Below are 23608 nucleotides of genomic sequence, written 5' to 3'. Positions count from 1 at the left end.
TGATGGATTGCATTTCTCACTAGCAGAGGTGAGAAGAAGACGAGAGACACACACAGAGTGTGACAACATAGAATCCAAGAGAGATCCACTCTACTACTGTCAGCTCACAAAACATTCTTCATTGCATTTCAGGTTCTAACAAAATCCATTAAGAAGCATATACACTCACTAGATCAAAAAGGTATCCTTCGGTTCATATGGCAATACCAGTACAAACTCTTGATTCAATATCAAATTTTATAAGAAACAAGAAACATGTATCATCATATCACTATCAAATTTTACAAATATATATATATATAAATCAATACAAAAAAAACAAACAAAAGAACCTCCCCCAACTTCAGAGTAACAAGAACAACACCTTATTCCTCATTATCTATTATACACGAAACTTATATCTAATAATACATGTTATCACCTACTTCACCTGCAACTTTTTTTAAACAAAGGAAAAAAAAACAGTCAAAAAAGGGAAAAGATTAAAGTATATACTCAGAAAGCGCCGTAGGGAATGTGTTGCGGAAGCCTAAATCGAACTTGTGAAGCAGGTGACCGAACAGCAACACCGTGCCAGCAAATCCCTCCTTTACAACTACTCCCACCACCACCGTCGTCATGATGACGGTGGTTGAGACTAAGATCCTCCTCAACACCAACACGATTATACCTCGAAACCGCCTCCGCTGCTCTACGAGACACATCCCAAGCAAGCGTAACCGCCAACAAAACACCAACCGCCGTAATCGAAACGACTACGACGAATCCAGCGCTGAAACTCTTCCCTGTGATCAATCCGTAAGCCTTAATCGCGATAATCACCGCCACGTAGATCGTCGCGAGATTCCCGAGAACCGCGTCGGATAACGCCATGAGACACATTAGGATACGGAATTTTCTCCTCCGTCGCCCGTAAATTTTTGGCACCTCTTCTTCGTAACGGTGCGGTGCGGTGGGAGAGGGGAAGCTTTTAACAGAAAGTGAGAGAGACGAAGGAAAACAAAAAGCGAAATTGTGGTTGATGTTGAAAACTCGAATTGGCGTAATCCTTTGTTCAATGTAGGGAATGTATATATTTTTACTAATATACCCTTGTTGAGATATTTTGTTCTCTTTTTCTATGGCTAGTGTGAGAAGAGTTTGCTGATACCCTTACCCCTCGTGCATAAAACGACACCGTATATTCTGGTTTGGTTAGACTTGCCATGAAATGCCATGCCACGCACGCACTACAATTATGGGTGTGTATGACATTCATTCACCATTCACGCATGTCACTGTCATCAGACTCTTTCTATTCTATTCTATGTTCCTGTGGTCAAAACTTAATCGTGGGCTTTAAAATGGTTTCTAATGGGCCTATTAATAGGCTCCAATTGTAGACCCATCTTTGATCTTTAAGCTTTCTTCTAATGAGAAAAGTGTTTTCCTAACTTATGAGATGGAGATTAAGGCAATGCCTCTTTCATATTCCATGATGGCTTTATTCTTATGATATTTTTGTCAAATCATATGCAGTGAAATTAGACACTTGGTTTATATTTATAGGTTCACTCCCAGTAATAAATCAAAGGCATCATCATCATCAACTCACCGTTAATTAATATTATATGTTCTCTAATCTTTTTCAGCTAGTGGCTACCACCACAAATCACTTTTCAAAAATGTATAATAATTGAGAATTTCTTATGGCTCTCTTATGCGTTTGTAAAGTCAAATTATTATTAAATATAGCGGTTGAGACAAGACCAAGAAATGTATGTAGTACTTAGTAGTATTTTTATTCATTTCATGGTTCGGAATGGCCAACGGAGCATCAGATAACAAACAAATGAAATATTCCCCCATCTATATATACATATATATATATATTGTTAGTGTACATAATAATAATATTCTTCTCTAAGCCTAATTTATATTAAAAAACAAACAAATATTCTGACCTTACAAATTTTAACATTCCCATCTTTTTATGAACTCCTCAACCAGCAGCCCACGTGTTCCTCACCCAAAAAATAAGAATCCTCCCTTGAAGGGTTTACTTACTTCTGTTAATTCAGGTAAGGAGCTTTTTTGTAAGTGACTGATCATCACCTTTTTTTTCTTAGCTATGACTCGATCCGACGTAGCCCTGAGGTAAGAAAAGGTTCACATGGGCCGAAACGAGATAGGGCTTTTTAGTGAGTGATGGCCCACAACGTCCTGATTCAGTGTTTTACGCGGGAGACAAAAAAAAAAGGTTAGGTCAAAAGAGCGACCACATCCGACAAAAGGCCAGCGCAAGAGTGACTGTGATTCCACATAACGAAGAAACATGACAACTGGACGGTGATCCTTTGCTCTGATCCAAAGCTCCTTCGTATATCATCGATGTATCCACCGGCGACCACGTCGTACTACTACTACTACTACTATCTCCGGCTGGTGTAGTCGTTCCTGATGGCGTCGTCGTTTTAGGATCTGGGCTCTGATCTTGTGATGATTTTTGACTGCCAAACAAAAAAAATCATAGCCGTTCAATACATGTGCAAGTGATTCTGCCACGCGTCCCCTCAAAATTGGACACGATATTAACAAAAAAAATCTCACTGGACCGTTAAAGATCCACATCCCCATAAATCTATCCACAATTCGAGGATGGTTATAAAACAAATTTGTAAATAAAATAAAAACAAATCGTAAAAAACACACATTTTCTTCTTTTTTTTTGCAGTATAAAGCAAAGTCCTATCCTATAGTAGTAGATTCTTAGTATTTTATTTCCAGCTAGTATATAATTGACAAAAAAAACAAAAATCACAGTTACTTCAATTGCACGGTAAACAAAAAAGGTAATTAATGGTTAGTAAATATGTTGTCTTATGTAATTAACGAAACTACCCTCACACCTAACCTTTAATCATAAGCAAAACTAAAAACCAAAAGGGGTAAAAAGGGAATTATAATAACCTGGTGTTAGGGGAAGGGCAAAACGTGATGACGTAATTAGGGGAGTCGGCGCATGTGAAGGTACTACTCTGATCATCGTAAGCGTAGCTGTAAGCACGTGGGCACGCGGTTTTAAACACCGCCGAGTACGACGACGGTTTACACGTGTCAGGCGTACCGTACGCGCCGCTGCAACAGTACTCCGGCGTACGGAAAGCTTCGCACGCACTTTTGCAACCCATGGCCTGTTTCCCACCGCCGTCCAAACTCGTCACTTTAAGCTCCGACGGACACGAACCGTTCAGATCCACGACGCATCCGGTGCTGCTGCAGTTCAAACCCGAGCCTCCCTGAGGAACCACCAGCATCGGGACGTTGTAACCGTCGACGAGACTCACGTCGTAGAAATCGAGACCGCCGGATCCGTCTAGCGTGAACTCCGCTAGCGTAGCGGGAGGCGTCGCGCCTGATCCGGAGCACTCGACGGTACCGGATCCGCAATCTCCGGTGAGACAAGTGAATTTACCACCGTCGGTGTCGGTGGTGCATTGAGTTCTTCCCCAGAAACGTCCGCCCCATGAAGTCGGAGCGTTGATGGTTCGCTCTTCGCCTTTTTGGAGTACGAATCCGGTCGTCGGAAGCGGTGCTACTCCGGCGTTTGATAGAAGTCCAGGCCAGACTGTGTATTCGCATTTGTTCACCATTACGAAGCTCGTTGATCTAACTCCTGTGAATTTACATAAAAATCTAAATCATCATATTATAGTCACAGTAGTTTATTAATATCATAACTTAAATAGAAGATTCGTACCAGAAACGAACAAATGGGAGAGGATAAGTAAGATCAATGGCAACGGAAGAGCCATTGGAACAAAGAAGAAGAAGAAGAAGATTTGTTTAAGGATCTTAATGCTCTGTTTCGTCTTCTTCTTCTTTGTTGTAGTTTTATTAAATGTAGAACAGAGAGGAGTCTGACAGAGCGAAAGAGAGATGAAGAAGATGATGTGTGATTTATAGAGATAGCATATTCCGTTGGCTTTATCTATTTGGTAACAATCAGGCGTATGTGTTGCTTGGTGGCTTATGGTACGCCAGCTTACGTGGTTACACGTAATTGGTTTATAAACTTTTTAACCGTTGAGATTAAAGAAACAATAAAAGAAATGTGTATATTATATACTCACTCCGTTTCAAAATATAAGATGTTTATGTGTCATAATATAGGATGTTTTCAAGTTTTTATGTAACTTTTAGATTATTTTAATATTTTCTATTATGCACTATTGTTTTTGATTGGTTTAACATGTTAAAAGTAAAGATTTTTTAATCTACCTGCTTTAGTTAAAACATCATATATTTTAAAATTGAAGGAGTAGTTAATAGCTACTACACATAATTTATAAGCACTATACGATAATGGGTTAGTCTGATTCGAGAATAGTTACCACTAATTGTGTTTGTCCGAGTTTGATTGATGATTTTTCAACGAAAATATCCAACTACCTTTTGACGTTCACTTTTGATTTTAAAAGTATCTACAAAAACGTAAAGTAATTCATATATTTTTTGAAGATTCTTTTTCAACTTTACTGTATAATTACGCGATTAAGATTTGTAAACCACGTAGACGTGCAAAAACAGTATTACATTCTTTCTTTTATCATCCATGATTTTATAGGAATTTTCAGTAGAGATTAATTATGTGATTTCATCGTAACAATAAGAACTTAATTAAGAAGGGTCTAGTACAAAAATGATGACGAGTTATCCAAGAGTCCAAAACCATATGATTTTATCAAACTATCACTTCATTTTAATTAACAACTAGAGTATTGTTCGTTTGGTGAACCAGACGCAGTATCTGGACGCAAATACAGATTGTTGTTCGTTTATTGATAACTAAAATAATATCTGAATTAGGTAAAAACTCATCCAAAAAACACTAAATTTCTGAATGAGCTCTTTTGGAGAGTTTGGATGAAGTAAACTCATCCAAAATTGGTAAAAATCAAAAATACCCATATTTTAATTAAATAATTACAAAGTATTTTTTCTCAATTCTAATATGAACAAAACCCTAAAATCTCAATTCTTCATCCATCAACCCGCTCATTACCGCAAAATTACGTTTTTCCGCCTAAACCGCAAAATTAGGTTTTCCAACCAAAATCGCAAAAACTAGGTTTCCCAACAAAAACACAAAATAATGTTTTCTCGCCAAAACCGCAAAATCTCATTTTCCCGCTAAAACCGCAAAATTACGTTTTCCCATCAAAACCGCAAAATTACGTTTTCTCGCCAAAACCGCAAAATTACATTTTCTCGCCAAATTGAAAAATTACGTTTTCCCGCCAAAATCGCAAAAATTACGTTTTTCGTCAAACCCACAAAATTACGTTTTCCTATCAAAACCGCAAAATCTTGCTTTCCCACCAAAACTGCAAAATTTCATTTTTCCGTCCAAACCGCAAATTTTATTTTCCCGTCAAAACCTCAAAATCTTGTTTTCTCATCAAAACCCCAAAATTACGTTTTTCGCCAAAAAAAACGCAACAACACAAAAATACGTTTTTCCGTCAAAACTGCAAAATCACATTTTCTATCAAAAACGTAAAATCACGGTTTTCCGCCAAAAACGCAAAATTTCGGTTTTCTGCCAAAAACAAAAAATCTCAATTTTCCGCTAAAAACGTAAAATCTCTGTTTTCCGTCAAGACAAGGGAACTTCATTTTTAAATATTTATTTAAATTTAATTTGAAAATAAGCTAAAAACATGAATACATTATAACTACTAAATCTTCGATATAAAATAAAAGGGTTTTTGGTCATTATATATATTGTATTCAGATGCACATAAATCAAATTACAAAACAAACATAATTTTATCCAGATACAATTTCTGGATATATAAACTAATAACGCAAAGGAACATAATTTTGATGTTCAGATATTGCGTTCAGATACTGCGTCTTGATACTCTATTCAGATATTGCAGAACCTAGCTAGGTACGACTAGTGGACGTTTCAACGTCTTTCATGATAGTCGCGGGCCCTGTAAAATTATATTGGAGGATCCATATAATATCTTCTTTGTAATAAAAATATTTTGTGCAATATAATATCTTTGCGTTTGATTGATCAATTGCAACGAACGACATACACAACAGACCCAAAAATCTGTGTACTGTACATATATGTGCTAGATATTTCTTTTTGTCAAAAGTGAAATTGTTGTTACTCTTTACTATTTTCAAAAGACGTGGTGTGTGAACTGTGAAAGATTAAAGAGGATGTAAAAAATGTGATAAAATAGTTTTTCAATAATTGCTTGCGTTATTTTAATTTGTAGGACTGAATAGCGACTGTTTTTGTAATTTTGTATTCAGACAAGTCACATCCACTTTACAATATTTCGTAAGCCATCGTCTTCCCTCACGTTTTTTTTTTTTCCTTTTCGTCCGTCATTACAATAAAACCTTATGCGTATAAAATATTCAATGGACCTCTAAAGTTTAGTATAATGAATAAGCCCAGCAGAATTTTATCGAAAGCACAAATGTGTTTCCCATAAATTAGGTTGAAAATGCAGACTGCATGAACTCTTTTAAGCATAGTCAATATTCAGAGCACGAGATAAGGGTTAACTCAAACAACCAAATGATGATTTTCATCGAATTAATATATCGTTTCAAAGAAAAAATGTAGCTAATTTCTTGCCTCGAACACAGCACAAACATCTCAAAGTTTCCTTGATTTCCAATTTTCCACAGATATATATTTTTCGTAAGTCAATCTTTCGCAATGAGACATGTAGTTGTTGAGGTGTTGGTTCTGACTTTTTTGGTCGTCTTGGAGTTGAGCTATGCGTTTCCACCTATCGTATCGTACCAATGGGTCGTCTCTTATTCTCAACGTTCCATTCTTGGAGGCAACAAGCAGGTTCCATCGATGGACGATGATTCATTTTATATTTTTGTATTTGTTTTTTTTTAAGTATGATTTTAGGTCATTATATATATATGAAAGCATACATGATCAATCAACAGATCATAGTGATCAACGACATGTTTCCTGGACCGCTCCTTAATGCAACAGCAAACGATATCATAATCGTCAATATTTTCAACAATTTGAACGAACCCTTTCTTATGACGTGGTAAATGCATGTTTCGCACTTAATTAGGTGTGTTTTTGTATTGTATTGGTTTTGGTTTAGTCACATTTGTTATCAAATCTATATGCGATGTAAAGGAATGGATTACGGTTGCGGAAGAACTCGTGGCAAGATGGAGTTCGAGGGACAAACTGTCCCATACTACCGGGGACAAATTGGACGTACCGTTTTCAGGTGAAGGATCAGATCGGAAGCTACTTTTACTTTCCGACGCTTCTACTTCAGAAAGCTGCCGGAGGATACGGTGCTATTAGAATCAATACCCCGGAACTTGTGCCGGTTCCATTCCCAAAGCCCGACTATGAATACGACATCTTGGTAGGAGATTGGTTCTATGCCGACCATACGGTAAGTTCATTTATTATTTTATCGTATACAATTACCATCCAAAGTAATCTATATTAATTTTTAACAAATATATATATATATATATATATATATATAGTTATACTATTGATAATTTATGTGCTTGGTGAAAAAAAATTTGTGGATTATTATCTAGCATTTTAATTTAATTTTTAAAAATGTGACGTAGTTTTTTTTTTTTTTTGTAAAATATGTTTGGGTTGATTTGCATAACACAAGTATATTGTTTTGCAAATGTTTTGATGAAAGGATACGAGAGCTTCACTTGACACCGGTCACAGTTTGCCAACTCCTGATGGTATTCTTATTAACGGGCGTGGTCCTGAAGAGACCTTCTTTGTATTTGAACCAGGTGAGTTATTTTCTTAATATGTTATGAAAACGCATATTTGTGGCTAAGTCTAATTGCATGTATGATCGACTCTGAGTATGTATGAGCATAAAGTAAATAAGACACAAGCTTTGTTAACGGAGTTCAGATAACCTACATCCCCGGAACCTAGTCCATAATTTATTCACTAGAAAAGGTTGCAACCTACAATTGCTATATGGCACCCACCACTCTTTCCTAGAATTACAATGAAAGAAGACTACCACTAGTTGTCTTTTCTGACTAGTGTAGATCTTCAACAAAACCATCAAAAGATCTCTCTATCTTGTTGATGGGACGACACCACTCATCTTATGTGCATCTCTTGAAACTACCTTGAAGCGCGCAGGTCTTCATGAAGCGCCCTCTTGCTATTTATATCAATTGTCCAACCCCTAGGGTTGGCAACTTTCCTATTATACACCAAATAAGAAATTGAGAACTTTCCTTTTTCTTTTTTGGATAAGGAAAGTTTCACTTCATGATCTCATCTTGAATCTTCCATTCAAGATGTTCATTCAGCTAAGCAGTCACCACTTGGCTTGTCCAAGTCGGCCTTAAGCTTCTGTACTCAAACTCTTCAACTCAGCTTCTTGTACTACTTCCTGTATTATTCTCGGAACTAGTACAAGAACTGCTTCAGACGTTTGATACCATCTCCGTTGTATATGACCCTCTTGGCTTGTCCAAGTTGTCCCCAAACTTCTGTATTTCAACTCTTCAAAGTTCGGCTTCCTCTATAACTTCATGTACTACCTCTTGTACTATTTTGGAACTTGGCATATGTTCTTACTGCAACTGTGTCAAGTAGTGCCTCAACAACTTTGTTAGTTCTGCTCATTGTTTTCACACCATCTATAAGACATCTGTGATGATTCTATCCCGTTATCTCATATCACAATAGTTGTATGACATCCTGGCTTAGTAGCAATCCCATGACATGTTCAAACAGCTTATAAAACTCATTCAACACATACACCTTCATGTTACACTATGTCTATATGTCTATATGTCATATGTCATATCTAATAGTCTAATAGCATACCAATGTACCTTTTGTTTTATGCTTAATGGCACGTAAAATGTATAGGCTAAGAATATCAAATGTGGGTCTCAAAACATGTGTAAACTTCAGGATTCAAGACCATGATATGCTTCTAGTTGAGACAGAGGGTACGTATGTTCAGAAACGTGTTTACTCGAGCCTGGACATCCACGCGGGTCAATCATACTCTGTTCTCGTCACCGCTAAAACCGACCCGGTTGGTATAAACCGCGCCTACTACATACTGGCCACAGCCCGGTTCACTGATTACTACCTTGGCGGTATAGCTTTAATTCGATATCCCAACTCCCCACTCGACCCGGTCGGATCAGTCCCACTCGCACCTGCTTCGTGGGATTACGCTTCCTCGGTTGAACAAGCCCTATCCATCAGGTGAATAAAAATAAATACCTCATTTTATGAAATTTTTACTTTTATATTCTTGACTAATAAGTGTGAGAGTGACACAGAATGGACGTAAACGTTGGAGCGGCAAGAACGAACCCACAAGGTTCGTACCACTACGGGCGTATAAAGGTAGCCAGAACGATATTATTACACAACGACGTCATGCTATCGTCCGGAAGACTCCGTTACACAATAAACGGTGTATCGTTTGTCTACCCCGAAACACCGTTAAAGCTCGTTGACCATTTCCAGCTAAACGACACGATCATCCCCAACATGTTCCCGAATTACCCTACCAACAAAACACCGAGTTTATGCACCTCAGTGGTCGATATACGTTACAGAGATTTCGTCCACATCGTGTTCCAGAATCCCCTGTTTGAATTGCAGAGTTACCACATCGATGGTTACAATTTCTTCGTTGTCGGGTAAAAATTACATGTCATAATCGAAATCATGTCTAGTCATATGATTAATTAGGTGTACTAACCTTTATTTGAGTTGATGTTAGATATGGATTTGGAGCATGGCCTGAGAGCAAAAGAGCTGGATATAACTTAGTGGATGCTGTTTCACGGTCAACAGTTCAGGTTAAATCAAATCATAAACCTCGTTATTAACGTATTAGAATTTAGACTAGAGAGCTTAGTTAGTTTGTTTTTTTTTCCTTTTTTGGGGTTTAGGTATATCCATATTCGTGGCAGCAATACTAATAGCTATGGATAATCAAGGAATGTGGAATGTGAGATCACAGAAAGCAGAGCAGTGGTATTTTGGTCAAGAGCTTTATTTGAGAGTTACGGGTGAAGGACAAGAAGATCCTTCGAATATTCCGGTTAGAGATGAAAATCCGATACCGGATAATGTCATCCGTTGTGGCAGACTTCTTCAATAATTTAATTGTTTTCAATAATTAAAATCAAAGGGTATTAGTAAAATTGTTATATAAAAAAACAGTAAAAACGGTTTAAACTTTAAAGGAATTAACAATTAACTTTCCCCACTACTGCACGATGCCGTTTTGGTTAAAAAGGCTTGCATAATTGTTATCTACAAAACCGGCCCAGCCCAGGTTTATTATGACTGAATCTATATTTGTCACATCAGTTCTGTATTATCAGTAGGAAAATGATAGAAACGTGCTTCCCATATCCTCTATGTTCCCTTCGGTGACATTTTTACAAGAAGTTGGGAGCAAGTAAACTTACCAAGAACAAATGGTTGGGAACAAGTATACCCCCTCTTTTAAAAATCTCTGCCTCAAACCGATTGCGCCCCGCAAAATTGTTAGGTTCACCCTCTCCGCCTCGATTAATGACTAATCTCCCTAACATCAATTATTTAATTATATCTGTTTAATTTGATTATAATCCGTCTAATCCGATTACTTCTTGCTTAATTTTGTGTATAATGGTTATTTTAGAGCCAAATATAAATCAAATATGTATTTTTTTGTTATTTAGACATTTATGTTAAGATTTTATGATATTTTACAATAATTAATGTACAAATCTTTAATGAAAATCATAAATTTTCTTTTAAAATTATGTTTTTATGTGTTTACCATAATTTTAAAGACAATATTATAGTTTATATTTTATTTGATATTTTTATTTTAACATAAACATAATTATACATATATTTAATACTACATATTTTTATTTTATTATTAATTTAATAAAATAATCTTAAAATTAGTCCCCAATTAATCTCCGTTTAATCTCCGATTTTCTTGCTAGGCGCTAGGTTCACCCCGACCGCCCGACTAATGTCTATTGATTTCTAAAACAGGAAGTATACCGTATGTTTAAAAATAAAAAATAAAAAATAAGATCATCTTTTTACAAGTTCAATTATTGATCATGACGTTACTTATAAACAGCGAACTTGACATAAAAATAAAAGCAAGATAATTGGATCAAATCTCAGATCTTACTACAGTCTAAATCTATCTAGCTACATGCTATGACATTATTATTATTTTTCTATATGAGTACATATAATTCTTTTTATTTTGTTTTGTTATCAGTATTTGCATGATAGATCCAAACTCAATTGGTGTGAGGATATTTTTATACTATGATAATTTAACCGATTTTCAAATTTCAATTATTGTGTTTTATTGTTTACGTAGAAATAGACATATGTATTCAAGATCACCAGATCGTTTATTACATCTAGCTACATGTGCTATGTCACTTATAAACAACTAAGAGACTCAAGAGAAGTTATTGAATACATTTCGCACCCATCTTGTAATGCATAAGTATATGTTACTGTTTCTATGGTTATAGTTCAAAAAGTAGAAGAAGACTCGTCATTAGTGGATTCAAAGGTCTGAAAACGAAATAACAGCCATAATGTGATTTCTTCTCTATCAATGTAGACATTTTTAAATTAGTGAAAATATTGATTTTTTTTTTAGCTCAATTCAGACCATGATTTATTTGGAACTTTAAGAAAATCTAACAAAGTCAAAGAAAAATAGCTAAAACAATAATATGGATGTTAATTAAAATCTGTAATTGTCAATAGTAAAATTTAATGATATTATCTAAATAAGAAGAAAATAGAGATATCACATTTATTTTTAATATATAATTCCAAATCATCTTAAATAAAATTAATTATATATTGGTATGATGTATTATTCATTTTCCTTTCAAAGAATTTTCAATATCATGGTTTTTATGATTTCTTTTTTTTTTGGTTGAATAAATGATATATATTGGATTATTGGTATATAAAATAAAATAATAATAATAGGTTGCAGTGAAAAAAAAACAGAGAATAAAGAAACAGGGGAAGAAGAAGAAACGGTTATAGCTGGCAAGATCCATCTTCTTCCCCCACTCTGTCAACTTTGTCACTCTCCCGCTTCTCTCTCTCTCTCTCTCTCTCTCTCGCCTTCTTATTCTCTTCCTCTTCTCTCGTCTCAGATCTCAAATTTTTATCGATCATCATGAGAGAGATCCTTCACGTTCAAGGTGGCCAATGCGGTAACCAAATCGGTTCCAAATTCTGGGAAGTTATCTGCGACGAACACGGCGTTGATCCCACGGGACGTTACAACGGTGACTCCGCTGACCTCCAGCTCGAACGTATCAACGTTTATTACAATGAAGCATCTGGTGGTAGATACGTTCCTCGTGCTGTTCTCATGGATCTTGAGCCTGGTACTATGGATAGTATCAGATCCGGCGCCTATGGTCAGATATTTCGTCCTGATAACTTCGTTTTTGGTCAGTCTGGTGCTGGTAACAACTGGGCGAAAGGTCATTATACCGAAGGTGCTGAGCTCATTGATGCTGTTCTTGATGTTGTTCGTAAGGAGGCTGAGAACTGTGATTGCCTTCAAGGTATAAAATCTCTCTCAGTCACTGTTTTGGTTTCCATCGTTTATATTTCATGACTTTTGAGTGTTTAGTGTTGCATGTTTAGTAATCGATGATTTCGATTTCACTTGTTTTTTCTATGTTCATGAATTTTGATCATCCTCGCATTGCATTTGCTTTTGTTGGTCTTGTTTTGATATGTTTCTCAACATTGATCTCATCAAGAGCAAGATCCTTCGATGTTGTTTTGCTCGTGGAGTGAGTCGGTGCTTATGTTTCAATAATTCATATTGTATTCAAGAATCAGATTGTTAATTACTTTTGAGACTGAGCTGTTACCACTTAATGATTGACCCAGCAATTAGATTTTGTCTACTTTTTAAAAAAAACTACATTGAATCGAAAAGACGATATCCTAATTTGGCAGTAGTGTTATTGTGGCCCCTAATGTTTTGTGACAGTGGATCAAAAGTTATAATATCACGTGAACCTTAACCATATCGAATTTTTTAATCAGTACTTTAGAGGATACTGTTGTGTTGACTCTATCGAGGTGAAACAGATCATATTTGAGAGATGATTGAATAGGCAAATGGGTCATGATTGGTTTCATATAGAATAACATCTCATTACTTTTTGGATCTGGTCTGGACATAAAAGACAAGTTCTTCAGTCCTTTATCAAACCTTACCTGCCATTTGGACTATGTTTAGTTGCTATTCAAGTGACATTACGGATACATTGTTTCATTTTCATATTTTCTGTGTCTCGTTTCATTATTACAGGGTTTCAAGTATGTCACTCTCTCGGAGGAGGCACAGGTTCAGGAATGGGAACTCTGTTGATATCAAAGATCCGTGAGGAGTACCCGGACAGGATGATGCTCACATTCTCTGTTTTCCCATCTCCAAAGGTCTCAGATACAGTCGTTGAGCCTTACAATGCCACTCTTTCAGTCCACCAGCTTGTAGAGAACGCTGATGAATGCATGGTACTCGACAACGAAGCTCTCTATGATATCTGTTTCCGCACTCTCAAACTCAGCACTCCTAGCTGTAAGTACCAAGTTTTGTATCGAATAAAGCTAATTAATGTTCTCTTGGTTCTTAAATCCTGAGACGATCATATATGTATGTGCATTTGCAGTTGGAGACTTGAACCACTTGATCTCCGCAACAATGAGTGGTGTGACTTGCTCTTTACGGTTCCCTGGACAACTAAACTCTGACCTAAGGAAACTCGCCGTGAACCTAATCCCATTCCCACGTCTTCATTTTTTCATGGTTGGTTTCGCGCCTCTGACTTCCCGTGGCTCCCAACAGTACATCTCTCTCACAGTCCCCGAGCTGACGCAGCAAATGTGGGACGCCAAGAACATGATGTGCGCAGCTGATCCACGCCATGGACGTTACCTCACAGCCTCGGCCATGTTCAGAGGAAAGATGAGCACAAAAGAAGTTGACGAACAGATCTTGAACGTCCAGAACAAGAACTCATCTTACTTTGTTGAATGGATCCCAAACAACGTCAAGTCCAGCGTCTGCGACATCCCACCAACCGGAATCAAAATGGCTTCAACGTTTGTGGGAAACTCGACTTCGATCCAGGAAATGTTCAGGAGAGTAAGCGAGCAGTTCACAGCCATGTTCAGGAGAAAAGCTTTCCTTCATTGGTATACAGGAGAAGGAATGGACGAGATGGAGTTCACTGAAGCTGAAAGTAACATGAATGATCTCGTCGCTGAATACCAGCAATACCAAGATGCTACTGCTGATGAAGAAGGTGAGTACGAGGATGAAGAGGAAGAAGAAGTTTACGAATCTTGATTTCAAATTGAGAAAACACACAAGCCCAATCTTGAAAGCTCTCTTTCTCTCTATGCCTACTACTACTACTACTATTTTGTGGTTCTCTTATTGTATTTGCCATTTGCATTGTTTGTAATAATAACTCGTCAATGTATCTCTCTTTTAAGCTCTCATAAATAAATAAAAAAGGATTCTTAGAATCCTTTTAAAACTGCATTTATAAAATAATACACAACCAATACTTTTGCATTTTTCCAATGGAAACTTGCAATTTTGGTTGAGAATATTCGTATCAAAATCCTAGTACATTTTTCTGCTATATATCTAGGCACTAGGTAGGTCGAAAAAGCTCCCAAAAAGAAAAGACAAAAAGGTAACAATTTAGAAAAAGTTACCCATCCCTACTTGAGAGTTGGTATGAGGAGATGAATCTAGTGTAAAGCTTCTTGGATCGAATCAAACCTAATCTTCTTTGTCTTGCTTGAGCAGCTGCTTGGATTTTACTTGCTGATGATGATGCCACTCTCTCAAAACCAACCAATGGGAAGATTCCGTTACCACCTTCCTCTGCAGCTGGAAGAAGGTTCAGATCAATCCCGCTACGTCGTTCCTTATCACTCACGTTAACCGTACGATGAACAGATATCAACGGTCGCAGATTTTGATCAACTCTAATGGGCTGGGCTATTAACCCAACTTGCGCCCTAAGTAAACCCATCTCCGCCTGTAATATTCATTCACCAAATATTTTTATCAAATATGGAAACAAATATTAATAAACCTTTACATTTCCCAAAAAAAAAAAACACCTCGAGAACAGAACAGGATGTGTTAAACTGAGAAGAAGATGTCTGGTTTTTCGTACAAAATTCTTCTTCTAAACCTTTTTTAATCTGTCGACACTCAGATTGATTTACGCAAATTACATAATAATAATTTTATCAAACCATTTAAACCAGAAATAATAATAAGAACTTACGGTTTGAGAATTGGTTTTCTTGGCCTCACCGGTTAAGCACGAAGAACTCGAATTACTCCCCAAATCGCCGACCGATTTAATCAGCGGCGGTTCAGGCGAAAACACCGGAGAAGAAGAAGAAGAAGACCTCTTTTTAGTGCGACCCCATTTATGGAACAAAGGAGGAGAAGAATCAGAAGAGGAGGAGGAGGAGAATACAACAGGATGCGAAAGTTGCAACAAGACTGAAGAAACTTCGTAGTCAATTCTATCGAAATAGGAATCTTCGTTCTTGCCTTTGCCTTTACCACAGTTACCTTCCATTGATATACTCTGTTTCTTCTTCTTCGACATTGTTGTGGTTTTTTTTGGTAGTGAATGAGGGAAGAGACGCAAATGATTTTGTTTTTTTTGGGGAGGAGCCTCTCTTCTCTTCTCTTTTCTTCTCTTCTCTTCTCTTCTCTTCGGCTGCTTGAAACGATTGGGTTAATAATATGACTTATGAGAGTTAAATCTTTTTCTGAAGATTTGGTTTCGTTTTATTTGTTTTTTTTTTCACATATATCTCGTAGTGTTGATGGTCTAGCTTTATGACACGTGTCAGTACATTTTTTTGTTTCTTATTTTTGATTTTTGGGTTTCTTGTTCTCGATGTAACATTTTTAGCCATTTAACATTTTTTTGTCAGTTTTGGAAGAAAAAAAAATCGAATTAATCCCCCAAAATGCTAAGTTTGCTTTTATTTTCTAAACACAATATTATTTCTGATAATTTTCACAAACCTCACTAGATTTCCTTCTGATTAAAATAATGTTTGAAGTGATGCGTTTAACAAGTTAGTAATTTTTTATATATAGTTTTTTTTTTCTGTTTAGAGATAAGGTCACCAAGTTTCATGTGCTTGCTCAAAGAAATTTTGCTTCTATAAGAGAACCAAAATTAGAATATCTAATTATTCTATGTGTCCATTTATTTACCGAGGACATGTCAACGAAGTGTGGTTACTGGTTACTATTTTCTGAAACTACTGCATAAAAAATGGGATATTTCGTCAAACTAAAGACCTGATCCGAGTCTTGTACCAAAACAATCTGGTTTCTGACTTGAGATTTTGGTTCAAGTGTTTTCCTATAAACAATGGATGACTATAGAGATAACAGTCAACATTACCAGTCAATAACCAAATGATTTTTTTTTTTTTTTTGCAAGAACTAAATGTTAACCATACAATATTTGTTAACATATATGCATTCAATTAGTAAGCAAACCATGTCCACTTAACTGGACTATTACTACAGTCTACACAGAACATAGCTCTTTCTTTCTTTTTTTCATTTTTTTTTTGAATAAAATGTAAAATTTATTCGAAATTTTTTTTTACATCAAGTGCATTTTTTTTTTTTGACAAAACATTTGATAAAAAAAATGAAAGAGAGTACTTCCTTAGTGTGTGGCAAACCAGACCTCCATACATTTGTCATAACCTCCATCTCCTTGCTCTCTTATGGAAGATATTCTATTACGAACATCTTTATCTAACCGTTTGATAAGTTGGTTTGGAGGAGTTGCAGTTTCCCCATAGTTGCAACTGCAACCCGATCTTAACTTGTAAACAATAGCAACTATGTAGAGAGCTCTTTCTTAGTCTCTACATAGTTGTTATTGTTTACGAGGATTGAGCCTAGGAGACCTCCTTAATGGCGTCTTTACTACGGGCCTTTCCTCCTTGTAGTTCTTACTAACCTTGTCTTCCAATTCAGCCACTTTAGCCATCAATCCTGAAATGATCTTATCTTTCTCATGATTAGATGATTCAAGCTGCTCCTGAATAGTTACAAGACTTAATATGTTCTTGTTAGCTTGTTTGATCTCCTCGTCTCTCCTCATTAATTTATCAGTGAATCTGCTTTCGATGCACTTGAATTCACTCCAAGCAAACCCGTATTCTTGTAATAGTGTAGATACCTCACATCCCTTTTTGAAAGCAAGCTTCTCAAATTCAAGCTTCAGTTTCTTGAGCTTGTCTTCCAATAATTTACAATCCGCATCTCCACCAGAATCACTAGTTTCCTTCTGCCACAATACAAAAAAACAAAAACAAAAACAAAAAAAAAGAAACATATTTTCAATCTCCTACAAATCGATAAGCATAAGACAGAACTTTTAAGAAAACAAAAGTTGAAAACTTTAACATACATGTGTACTCAGAATGAAGAAATCAAACCAAGCTCTCAAGTAATCCAACTCATTCTGAACATCTTCTGAAATTTACCATAATATACAAAACGGTAAAGGAGCAAACTTTACTAATAAAACTTTCTAAAAACATCATAGTCATGAGAGAATCAAAACAAATTGCTCTCACCTAATTGCGATTTGCAAGAAAAACGATCTCTTTCCATGAAGAAATCGTATTTAGCGCTCTCAAACCGCCGCTTCATCTTCGTGTCTTTGAATATCCTTTTTCATCTGAATAATCAAAGAGAAAAATTACTAAAAATGCCTGGAAAAAGTTTCTAAAATTTTTTACTAAAAAACCATAAATTTCGGGGAGACCTGTTGCTTTTTTTTGGTTACCACTTACCAGAGAGAGATTATCATTGTAACTCTGAGCATCAGAGACCTGACGCTTAACCTGAGCTCGAAGCTTTTCTTCGTTTTGCCGAAGGATCTCGACCAAACTGTTGAAGATTATATTCCATTTCATCTCCTTATCTGAAGAATCTTTGGAACCCATTTAGAAGAAAGAAAAAAAAAACACTTTCCCGAAGTTGAGGTTAGAGAGAGCCTTGTGTTTCTAAATCTAAACTAGTAAACTCTACTCGTAACTGTTTTAATTCCCCTCCAATTAATGCACTATAATCAAGGAACGTGTTATGCTAATATCATATGATTAGTATAGTAGTGTAAGCCTAAACGCACGAGATAATTTTTTTTTTCTTTTGAGTAGCTTGATTTAGAGTTTTAAAAATACATGGGGAAGTGTAGTGTGGAGAAGAATGTAGAGGAAATTGTAAAAATAATCGATAGTAGTAGAGGAAATTGTAAAAATAATCGATAGAAGTAGACTATTTTAAATATTAATTAGCTTGATGATGAAGAAGTAGCATTTATAGCAAGAGTTTGAATTTTCAAAACATTAATTCACACACATTAAAAACAAATAAACGAGCAAGTTAATAATTAGGATTAACAATTTTTTTTCTTTACTTTTTTTCTAAAATATGATTTCACAATACGAGAGGTGCTCATATGTGTCACAAACTCTTTTGTAACTTCGTAAAGATTGATACAATTTGATGATGATAAATAAACGTTAAAAAAAAAAAATAGGTTACTACTTTTTTTTTCTCTCCGTTTTTTTAAAGATTCTATCAAATCTAAAATTTAGAAAAAATGAAAGTAAATTGGAATTACTTGATTTTCTCACTCTTAACATCCTAACATGATCAATCCTTGGCGAACAAGCATATACTAATCATTAATATACTCACATTCATATTTTCTCCATTTTACCTTGTAGAGATGTTTTCTTCCTCTCTGCCTCCTGAAGTTATTCTCAAAATCTTGTCTTTTCTTCCGGGCAAAACATTACAAAAGCTCCGATTAGTTTCAAAGGAGTTCAACTCCCTCATCTCCGAACCCTACCTCATCCGTCTCCACCACCGCCATGCCCTAAACTCCTCCTCTATCCTAACCGCCTTCACCGGTTCCCACGGATCCCAAACCGTATATCTCAAACTCTTCCTCTTCACCAAACCCAACGACGTTGCTCTCGCCGTTCTCACTGCTTTCAAAGCTTTTTACACAGACCGTCTCCCAGAAACCCATCACAAAACGCTTCCTTGGAGAAAGAATCAGAGTCTTCTCTTCTAACCATCAGTTTATCTGTATCTTGATCGACAAGGAACATTTTCTATTCGACCCTATTAACCAAAAACTCCTAAAAATACCACAATCCTCCACTTCTTCTTCTTCTTCTTCTCCTTCCGTTGTCTCCTTCGGCTTCGTTTCCTCAACGTTAGAGTACAAAATCATCAGATTTTTCCTTCCTTATCACCCAATCTGCAAATTCGAGATACTCACTCTCACAATCACAGGAAGAAATTGCAATCATCATCTCGAGATCTCACCATGGAAATCACAAGAACAAGAGTGTCCTTACCTTCTAGAACCATACCCTCCAGCTCACGCTGATGGGTACCTTTATTGGATAACAAAACATGTTCCAGAGATCGTTTCTTTCTCTTTAGAGCAAGAGAAGTTCTCTGTTCTGCCTCCACCGCCGTGTTTTGAAGACAACCGTAAGCACTGTTTTAGCTTATGTGGAATCAGAGGGAATCTCTGGGTAGTAGACTACAATTCCATTGCACCAAACATGGAGCTTTGGATGATGAGTGGCTCAAATGGATCTGCTTGGATCAAAACGCACCATATCGACCTCAAGAAAACATTGACCCATTATCTGATTGTGTAATTGATATGCTCAAATTTATTCTAGAGCTACTCTCTCAAATTAATAGATCAATTGTAGTATTTAGGGATTGTATCCACAAGGACTCTAGATCACACAATAGATTTAATAATCTTTTAATTATGCTAAACAGAAATATTAATTTAAATTGCAAGATTAAACAGAAAATAAAAAAGTTGTAAAATTCAGAAAAATTAAACGCTAAGCCTAGGGAATTTCTCAGGAAATCATGAAAAATCAAATTAATTAATTAAGCAAGCAGGATTCAATAATTAAGCACCATTCTTGAACTCTAAATACAATTATAAAATAATTCAGTTCTCACTGCAAATATTATCTAAGTTTTAAAACCCGAAAATCCAAATCTCTTTGCAAAATTCAAGTTAAAAACCAACAATAAATTCAAGTTTAGATAAGTTCACAAAATCCCTAAATCAAATCTCTTTGCAAATAGGTATTTTGCTCACCAAAGGTTTTTGTCAGGAAAATCAATTATATTCTCATATCAATCAATAATCCTAAGATCTAAATCCAGATGACTAATCAAAGATCTAGCATTAAGAACAACCTATGGTGAAGAACAAGAAAGATAATGAATCCAAACAATTAATTAATCTAACAATCTCTGAAATCCCTAGTGAGAAACCCTAAACCTAACAAGCAGATCTACTCAGACATAATCAATGAAACACAAATCATATTCTGAATAAATAGCATTAAGAGATTAAAAGAAGTAGAAAAGGAGTTCTGAATCTTCTCTGGAGGAGTCTTGATTCTTCTCTCCAAAAGCTCTCTAAAAATCTCTCAGGGTTTTGCTCTCAAAAGTTGCAGGAAAAATAAAGCTTAGGTCTAGACAATGACCATAAAAATCCTATATATATTCCTAAAACACGAATGGGGATTAATGATGCAAATATGGAAACTTTGAGGCAGAATTGTAAATCTTCAAAACTTGTGAGAAAACTTCCGATTTGTCTTGTGGCTCTGCATCGATCGACACCATCACTTGCATCGGTCGATGCTTACTCTTGAACTTGTCTCCCAACTTCGCAGCTTTAGCCTCAATGCTTGATTATACTCCAAATCCTCTTATTTAGCTCCATTAAGCTCTCATCCATGCTAAGTCCTATAAAGACTCAAAAGACTCTAAAAATACCAAAAAGACTCTATAAATAAGACTTATATCATGGCTAAAAACACCTAAAAACCATGATATATCAACTCCTCCAGACTTAGCATTTACTTGCCCTCAAGCAAAACATAAACTTAGACCTGTGAAAGAGGTTTGAAAACGCAGGAACTCATTTTCTTTTTTAAAGTAATGTCATGATCATCCTAACCATAATCCATATGCTTAGCAGATAAATCCAAGTCGAACCACCATGTACTTCTCCGTTGACTTTCATAGCATCCCAAATTCAAACCAAATTCCACTACTTCCACCATCAAACTTTCATCGGTGGGTCTCATCAATTTGATCAATGTCAAGAACCTTCTAGACTCATTCCCGTACAATACCATAACAAGCAAGATAATATATTGTACAACATGTGGTACTCTTTCTCTCCCCTAGACTTATTCTATTTAATCTTCCTTAGAGCTTTGCTTTTTTTTATCTTTTTCTTTTTTTCTCTCAAAGTTGTAGGCGAATAATGGGGTCATCGGTAATTTACCTATCCCTCGCTTCCAAGCTTTGTGTGATCATTTGACTCAAGAGTAGAATAATGAAGTCATATGTAATTTACCTACCTCTCTAAAATGATCAAAATCATCTCATCTTTTATTCTTTTTTTTTAAACAAAGCTCTCAGGAAAAATATTTCAAACTTTAAATAAGGGAGAGGAGTACCATTTTCTTTTCTGAAATCTTACTTGTCAGGTATGAACAAGGATTCAAGCTCTATGAACATCAATCTCCTTGATGAGTTAAAAAGAAAAGTACAGAAATTACCTCAGGCTTTTATGGATACTGTAGGAAATTCGGATGTCTCTGGTTTACTGGTCAGCCATTGGATTTTTCATTAGTCGGATTCTGGATTCAATCTGCAGCATTAATCAACCAAGGCATTGCACTAATAAGAAAAATCATAGTTTCCAACAAAAATTTTGACTCAATAAAACAATTTTTTTTTTCGGACACTCAAAAACAAAAACGTAGTTAGTAACTGCCTCCCCCAGACTTAAACAACAATGTCCCCAGTGCTATCAAGTAAGAGATTGGCTAAGAAAAATAAACAAAAATGAATAAGTATTGAAATTGTGAAAAAAACGTGTTACCAATCCGGATGTTCTGTGTCGACCGATGTTGATGTTGTGTCGGTCGATGCACTCTGCAGATGCAGAGAATTCGAACATTACTCCTGAGTTAGCTGCGATTAATTTGTGTTTTTCTCACTCCTTGGATGTTAGCACTGTTAAGAATCACTCAAACACAAGATAAAACGCAACATGATAGATAGAAGTTCATAATTCAATACAAATTCAAACTGACTCAAAGCAAAAATAAAAATGGCTCAAAGTGGAAAAGAAAAACCTAAGAGTGGGTTGCCTCCCACTAAGCGCTTGTTTTCAGTCATTAGCTTGACTGTGTCGGATCTCAGGCATCCGGTGGTTCGGAACAAGGCAATGAATGCTTCCGAGAGAATGTCCTCTTCATCCAAGGTGGTGTATAAGCTTTAGGTGCATGGGATCTGCTAAGGATGTGAGGATCATGAGCAGGGCGGGACTTAGGAATGGGTGGCTTTCTTTTAAGTCTTGCAAAATCATCATCAGAAGAAACAAGCGCTCTACGATAATCTTGTGGCTTGGTTAACTGCAAAACAGTTTTTGCACCTTTGAAATTCTTATTGATGATAGGAGAAGATTTAGGAGACGAAGATGCATACCTTGGCCTTACCTGTGGGTTCTCGACTGTGGAATGGAGAGATTTCAGCTTTACAACTGGTCTAGGACTTGCAGCTAAGGATCCAACTCGAGTAACTTCGGTTTTGGACAAGTCCGAACTGTCTCTGGAAGGTGTGTCGATCGATGCAACAGCTGCATCGATCGATGCTTGGCCCGCAACTCGTGTTTCGTCAACGATTCTGCAACTTTCCTCAGCAATCCGTGTTTCCATTACAAAAACATCATCTACCAGCAACTTGTCATGGATCAGAACCACATCATGGTCTCTAGTAATGATTAGATGATCTCCACTCCAATCCTCAAGCTTAACAGCTTGCTTACTTACTTCCTTAACAGGCTCCAATTCTTTGACATACCCAGCAGTAATGTCTCCATGAAGCTCTATGATCGGATCATCATCAGATGCAATTTCCACAGAAAATGTCTGACCATCAATAGTGGGAACCCTTCTCAGCTTGTCCATCTCAAAGTTCATAACCAAATCTTCTACATTCAAGGCTATGTGTCATTTCTTAACATCAATGATGGCACCAGCTATAGCCAAGAAAGAGCGTCCTAAAATGAGAGGATCACTATGCTCTTTGTCATACTTCAATACCGCAAAGTCAGTGGGAATCATGCAATCTCCAATCTTAATCGGAATATCTTTTAATACACCTTCAAGAATTCTTCTGGACCGATCATCTAAGATAAGAGATATCATAGTTGGCTTGAAATCTGTCATCCCAAGTCTCACAGCAACAGAATGTGGCATCAAATTAATACTAGAGCCCAGATCACAAAGAGAGTGAGCAAACCGTGCTGCAGAGATAGAATAATCAAGTACGAAACTGCCAGG

General features: G+C 36.3%; 5 protein-coding genes and 1 pseudogene across 10 annotated transcripts; 2 read left to right on the top strand and 4 right to left on the bottom strand.

The window, feature by feature from the left end:
- Positions 1 to 219: 219 nt before the first annotated feature.
- On the bottom strand, positions 220 to 1051 carry LOC104702327 (uncharacterized). The gene has a single exon (XM_010418184.3). It carries the CDS (start codon positions 880 to 882, stop codon positions 496 to 498), a length of 387 nt encoding a protein of 128 aa, XP_010416486.1. The 5' UTR covers positions 883 to 1051; the 3' UTR covers positions 220 to 495.
- Positions 1052 to 1756: 705 nt separating this feature from the next.
- Positions 1757 to 3943, bottom strand: LOC109124740 (thaumatin-like protein 1b). Its single transcript, XM_010418183.3, has 3 exons — positions 3740 to 3943; positions 2950 to 3655; positions 1757 to 2489 (listed from the first exon to the last, which is right to left on the bottom strand). The coding sequence occupies exons 1-3, from the start codon at positions 3792 to 3794 to the stop codon at positions 2246 to 2248; spliced, it is 1005 nt and encodes a 334-aa protein (XP_010416485.2). The 5' UTR covers positions 3795 to 3943; the 3' UTR covers positions 1757 to 2245.
- A 2646-nt stretch (positions 3944 to 6589) lies between these two features.
- On the top strand, positions 6590 to 10255 carry LOC104702325 (monocopper oxidase-like protein SKS1; annotated as a pseudogene). Its single transcript, XR_015561147.1, has 8 exons — positions 6590 to 6868; positions 6976 to 7085; positions 7181 to 7451; positions 7719 to 7821; positions 8917 to 9277; positions 9355 to 9720; positions 9804 to 9882; positions 9976 to 10255. The product of XR_015561147.1 is annotated as a monocopper oxidase-like protein SKS1 (transcript).
- Positions 10256 to 11953: 1698 nt separating this feature from the next.
- Positions 11954 to 14646, top strand: LOC104702324 (tubulin beta-1 chain). The gene is made up of 3 exons (XM_010418180.3): positions 11954 to 12651; positions 13413 to 13682; positions 13774 to 14646. The coding sequence occupies exons 1-3, from the start codon at positions 12255 to 12257 to the stop codon at positions 14451 to 14453; spliced, it is 1347 nt and encodes a 448-aa protein (XP_010416482.1). The 5' UTR covers positions 11954 to 12254; the 3' UTR covers positions 14454 to 14646.
- LOC104702323 (uncharacterized) lies at positions 14613 to 15929 on the bottom strand. Of its 2 annotated transcripts, XM_010418178.3 has the most exons (3): positions 15415 to 15903; positions 15245 to 15328; positions 14613 to 15159 (listed from the first exon to the last, which is right to left on the bottom strand). In XM_010418178.3, the coding sequence occupies exons 1-3, from the start codon at positions 15745 to 15747 to the stop codon at positions 14827 to 14829; spliced, it is 750 nt and encodes a 249-aa protein (XP_010416480.1). In that variant the 5' UTR covers positions 15748 to 15903; the 3' UTR covers positions 14613 to 14826. The 2 variants fall into 2 exon arrangements, with proteins under 2 accessions (XP_010416480.1, XP_010416481.1); XM_010418179.3 differs by lacking the exon at positions 15245 to 15328 and having other exon boundaries at positions 15415 to 15929.
- A 781-nt stretch (positions 15930 to 16710) lies between these two features.
- On the bottom strand, positions 16711 to 19860 carry LOC104702322 (uncharacterized). 4 transcript variants are annotated; one of them, XM_010418173.2, is made up of 6 exons: positions 19559 to 19860; positions 18910 to 19458; positions 17978 to 18108; positions 17759 to 17862; positions 17590 to 17654; positions 16711 to 17466 (listed from the first exon to the last, which is right to left on the bottom strand). In XM_010418173.2, the coding sequence occupies exons 4-6, from the start codon at positions 17832 to 17834 to the stop codon at positions 17053 to 17055; spliced, it is 555 nt and encodes a 184-aa protein (XP_010416475.1). In that variant the 5' UTR covers positions 17835 to 17862; positions 17978 to 18108; positions 18910 to 19458; positions 19559 to 19860; the 3' UTR covers positions 16711 to 17052. The 4 variants fall into 4 exon arrangements, with proteins under 4 accessions (XP_010416475.1, XP_087313201.1, XP_087313200.1 ...); XM_087457075.1 differs by having other exon boundaries at positions 17978 to 18074; XM_087457074.1 differs by having other exon boundaries at positions 17978 to 19458.
- Positions 19861 to 23608: the final 3748 nt, after the last annotated feature.

The sequence above is a fragment of the Camelina sativa genome, chromosome 7 (assembly GCF_030686135.1).
Source record: "Camelina sativa cultivar CO46 ecotype springtype chromosome 7, ASM3068613v1".
In the NCBI taxonomy this organism is placed as follows: Eukaryota; Viridiplantae; Streptophyta; class Magnoliopsida; order Brassicales; family Brassicaceae; genus Camelina; species Camelina sativa.
Note: the sequence above shows the minus strand (reverse complement) of the source record. Positions and strands in the feature narration are given on the sequence as shown.

What these genes read in the sequence shown, in the direction of transcription:
- LOC104702327 (XM_010418184.3), bottom strand. Translation starts at nt 882, where the DNA reads ATGTGTCTCATGGCGTTATCCGACGCGGTTCTCGGGAATCTCGCGACG.
- LOC109124740 (XM_010418183.3), bottom strand. Translation starts at nt 3,794, where the DNA reads ATGGCTCTTCCGTTGCCATTGATCTTACTTATCCTCTCCCATTTGTTC. An exon ending in CTCCCATTTGTTCGTTTCTG is followed by an intron (nt 3,656 to 3,739) that starts GTACGAATCTTC and finishes GTAAATTCACAG; the next exon opens with GAGTTAGATCAACGAGCTTC. An exon ending in TGCCCTTCCCCTAACACCAG is followed by an intron (nt 2,490 to 2,949) that starts GTTATTATAATT and finishes TTTGTTTGGCAG; the next exon opens with TCAAAAATCATCACAAGATC.
- LOC104702324 (XM_010418180.3), top strand. Translation starts at nt 12,255, where the DNA reads ATGAGAGAGATCCTTCACGTTCAAGGTGGCCAATGCGGTAACCAAATC. An exon ending in GAACTGTGATTGCCTTCAAG is followed by an intron (nt 12,652 to 13,412) that starts GTATAAAATCTC and finishes TCATTATTACAG; the next exon opens with GGTTTCAAGTATGTCACTCT. An exon ending in CAAACTCAGCACTCCTAGCT is followed by an intron (nt 13,683 to 13,773) that starts GTAAGTACCAAG and finishes GTGCATTTGCAG; the next exon opens with TTGGAGACTTGAACCACTTG.
- LOC104702323 (XM_010418178.3), bottom strand. Translation starts at nt 15,747, where the DNA reads ATGTCGAAGAAGAAGAAACAGAGTATATCAATGGAAGGTAACTGTGGT. An exon ending in AGAAAACCAATTCTCAAACC is followed by an intron (nt 15,329 to 15,414) that starts GTAAGTTCTTAT and finishes GAGTGTCGACAG; the next exon opens with ATTAAAAAAGGTTTAGAAGA. An exon ending in CATCCTGTTCTGTTCTCGAG is followed by an intron (nt 15,160 to 15,244) that starts GTGTTTTTTTTT and finishes TGAATATTACAG; the next exon opens with GCGGAGATGGGTTTACTTAG.
- LOC104702322 (XM_087457074.1), bottom strand. Translation starts at nt 17,834, where the DNA reads ATGAAGCGGCGGTTTGAGAGCGCTAAATACGATTTCTTCATGGAAAGA. An exon ending in TTCTTGCAAATCGCAATTAG is followed by an intron (nt 17,655 to 17,758) that starts GTGAGAGCAATT and finishes GGTAAATTTCAG; the next exon opens with AAGATGTTCAGAATGAGTTG. An exon ending in TCTTCATTCTGAGTACACAT is followed by an intron (nt 17,467 to 17,589) that starts GTATGTTAAAGT and finishes GTATTGTGGCAG; the next exon opens with AAGGAAACTAGTGATTCTGG.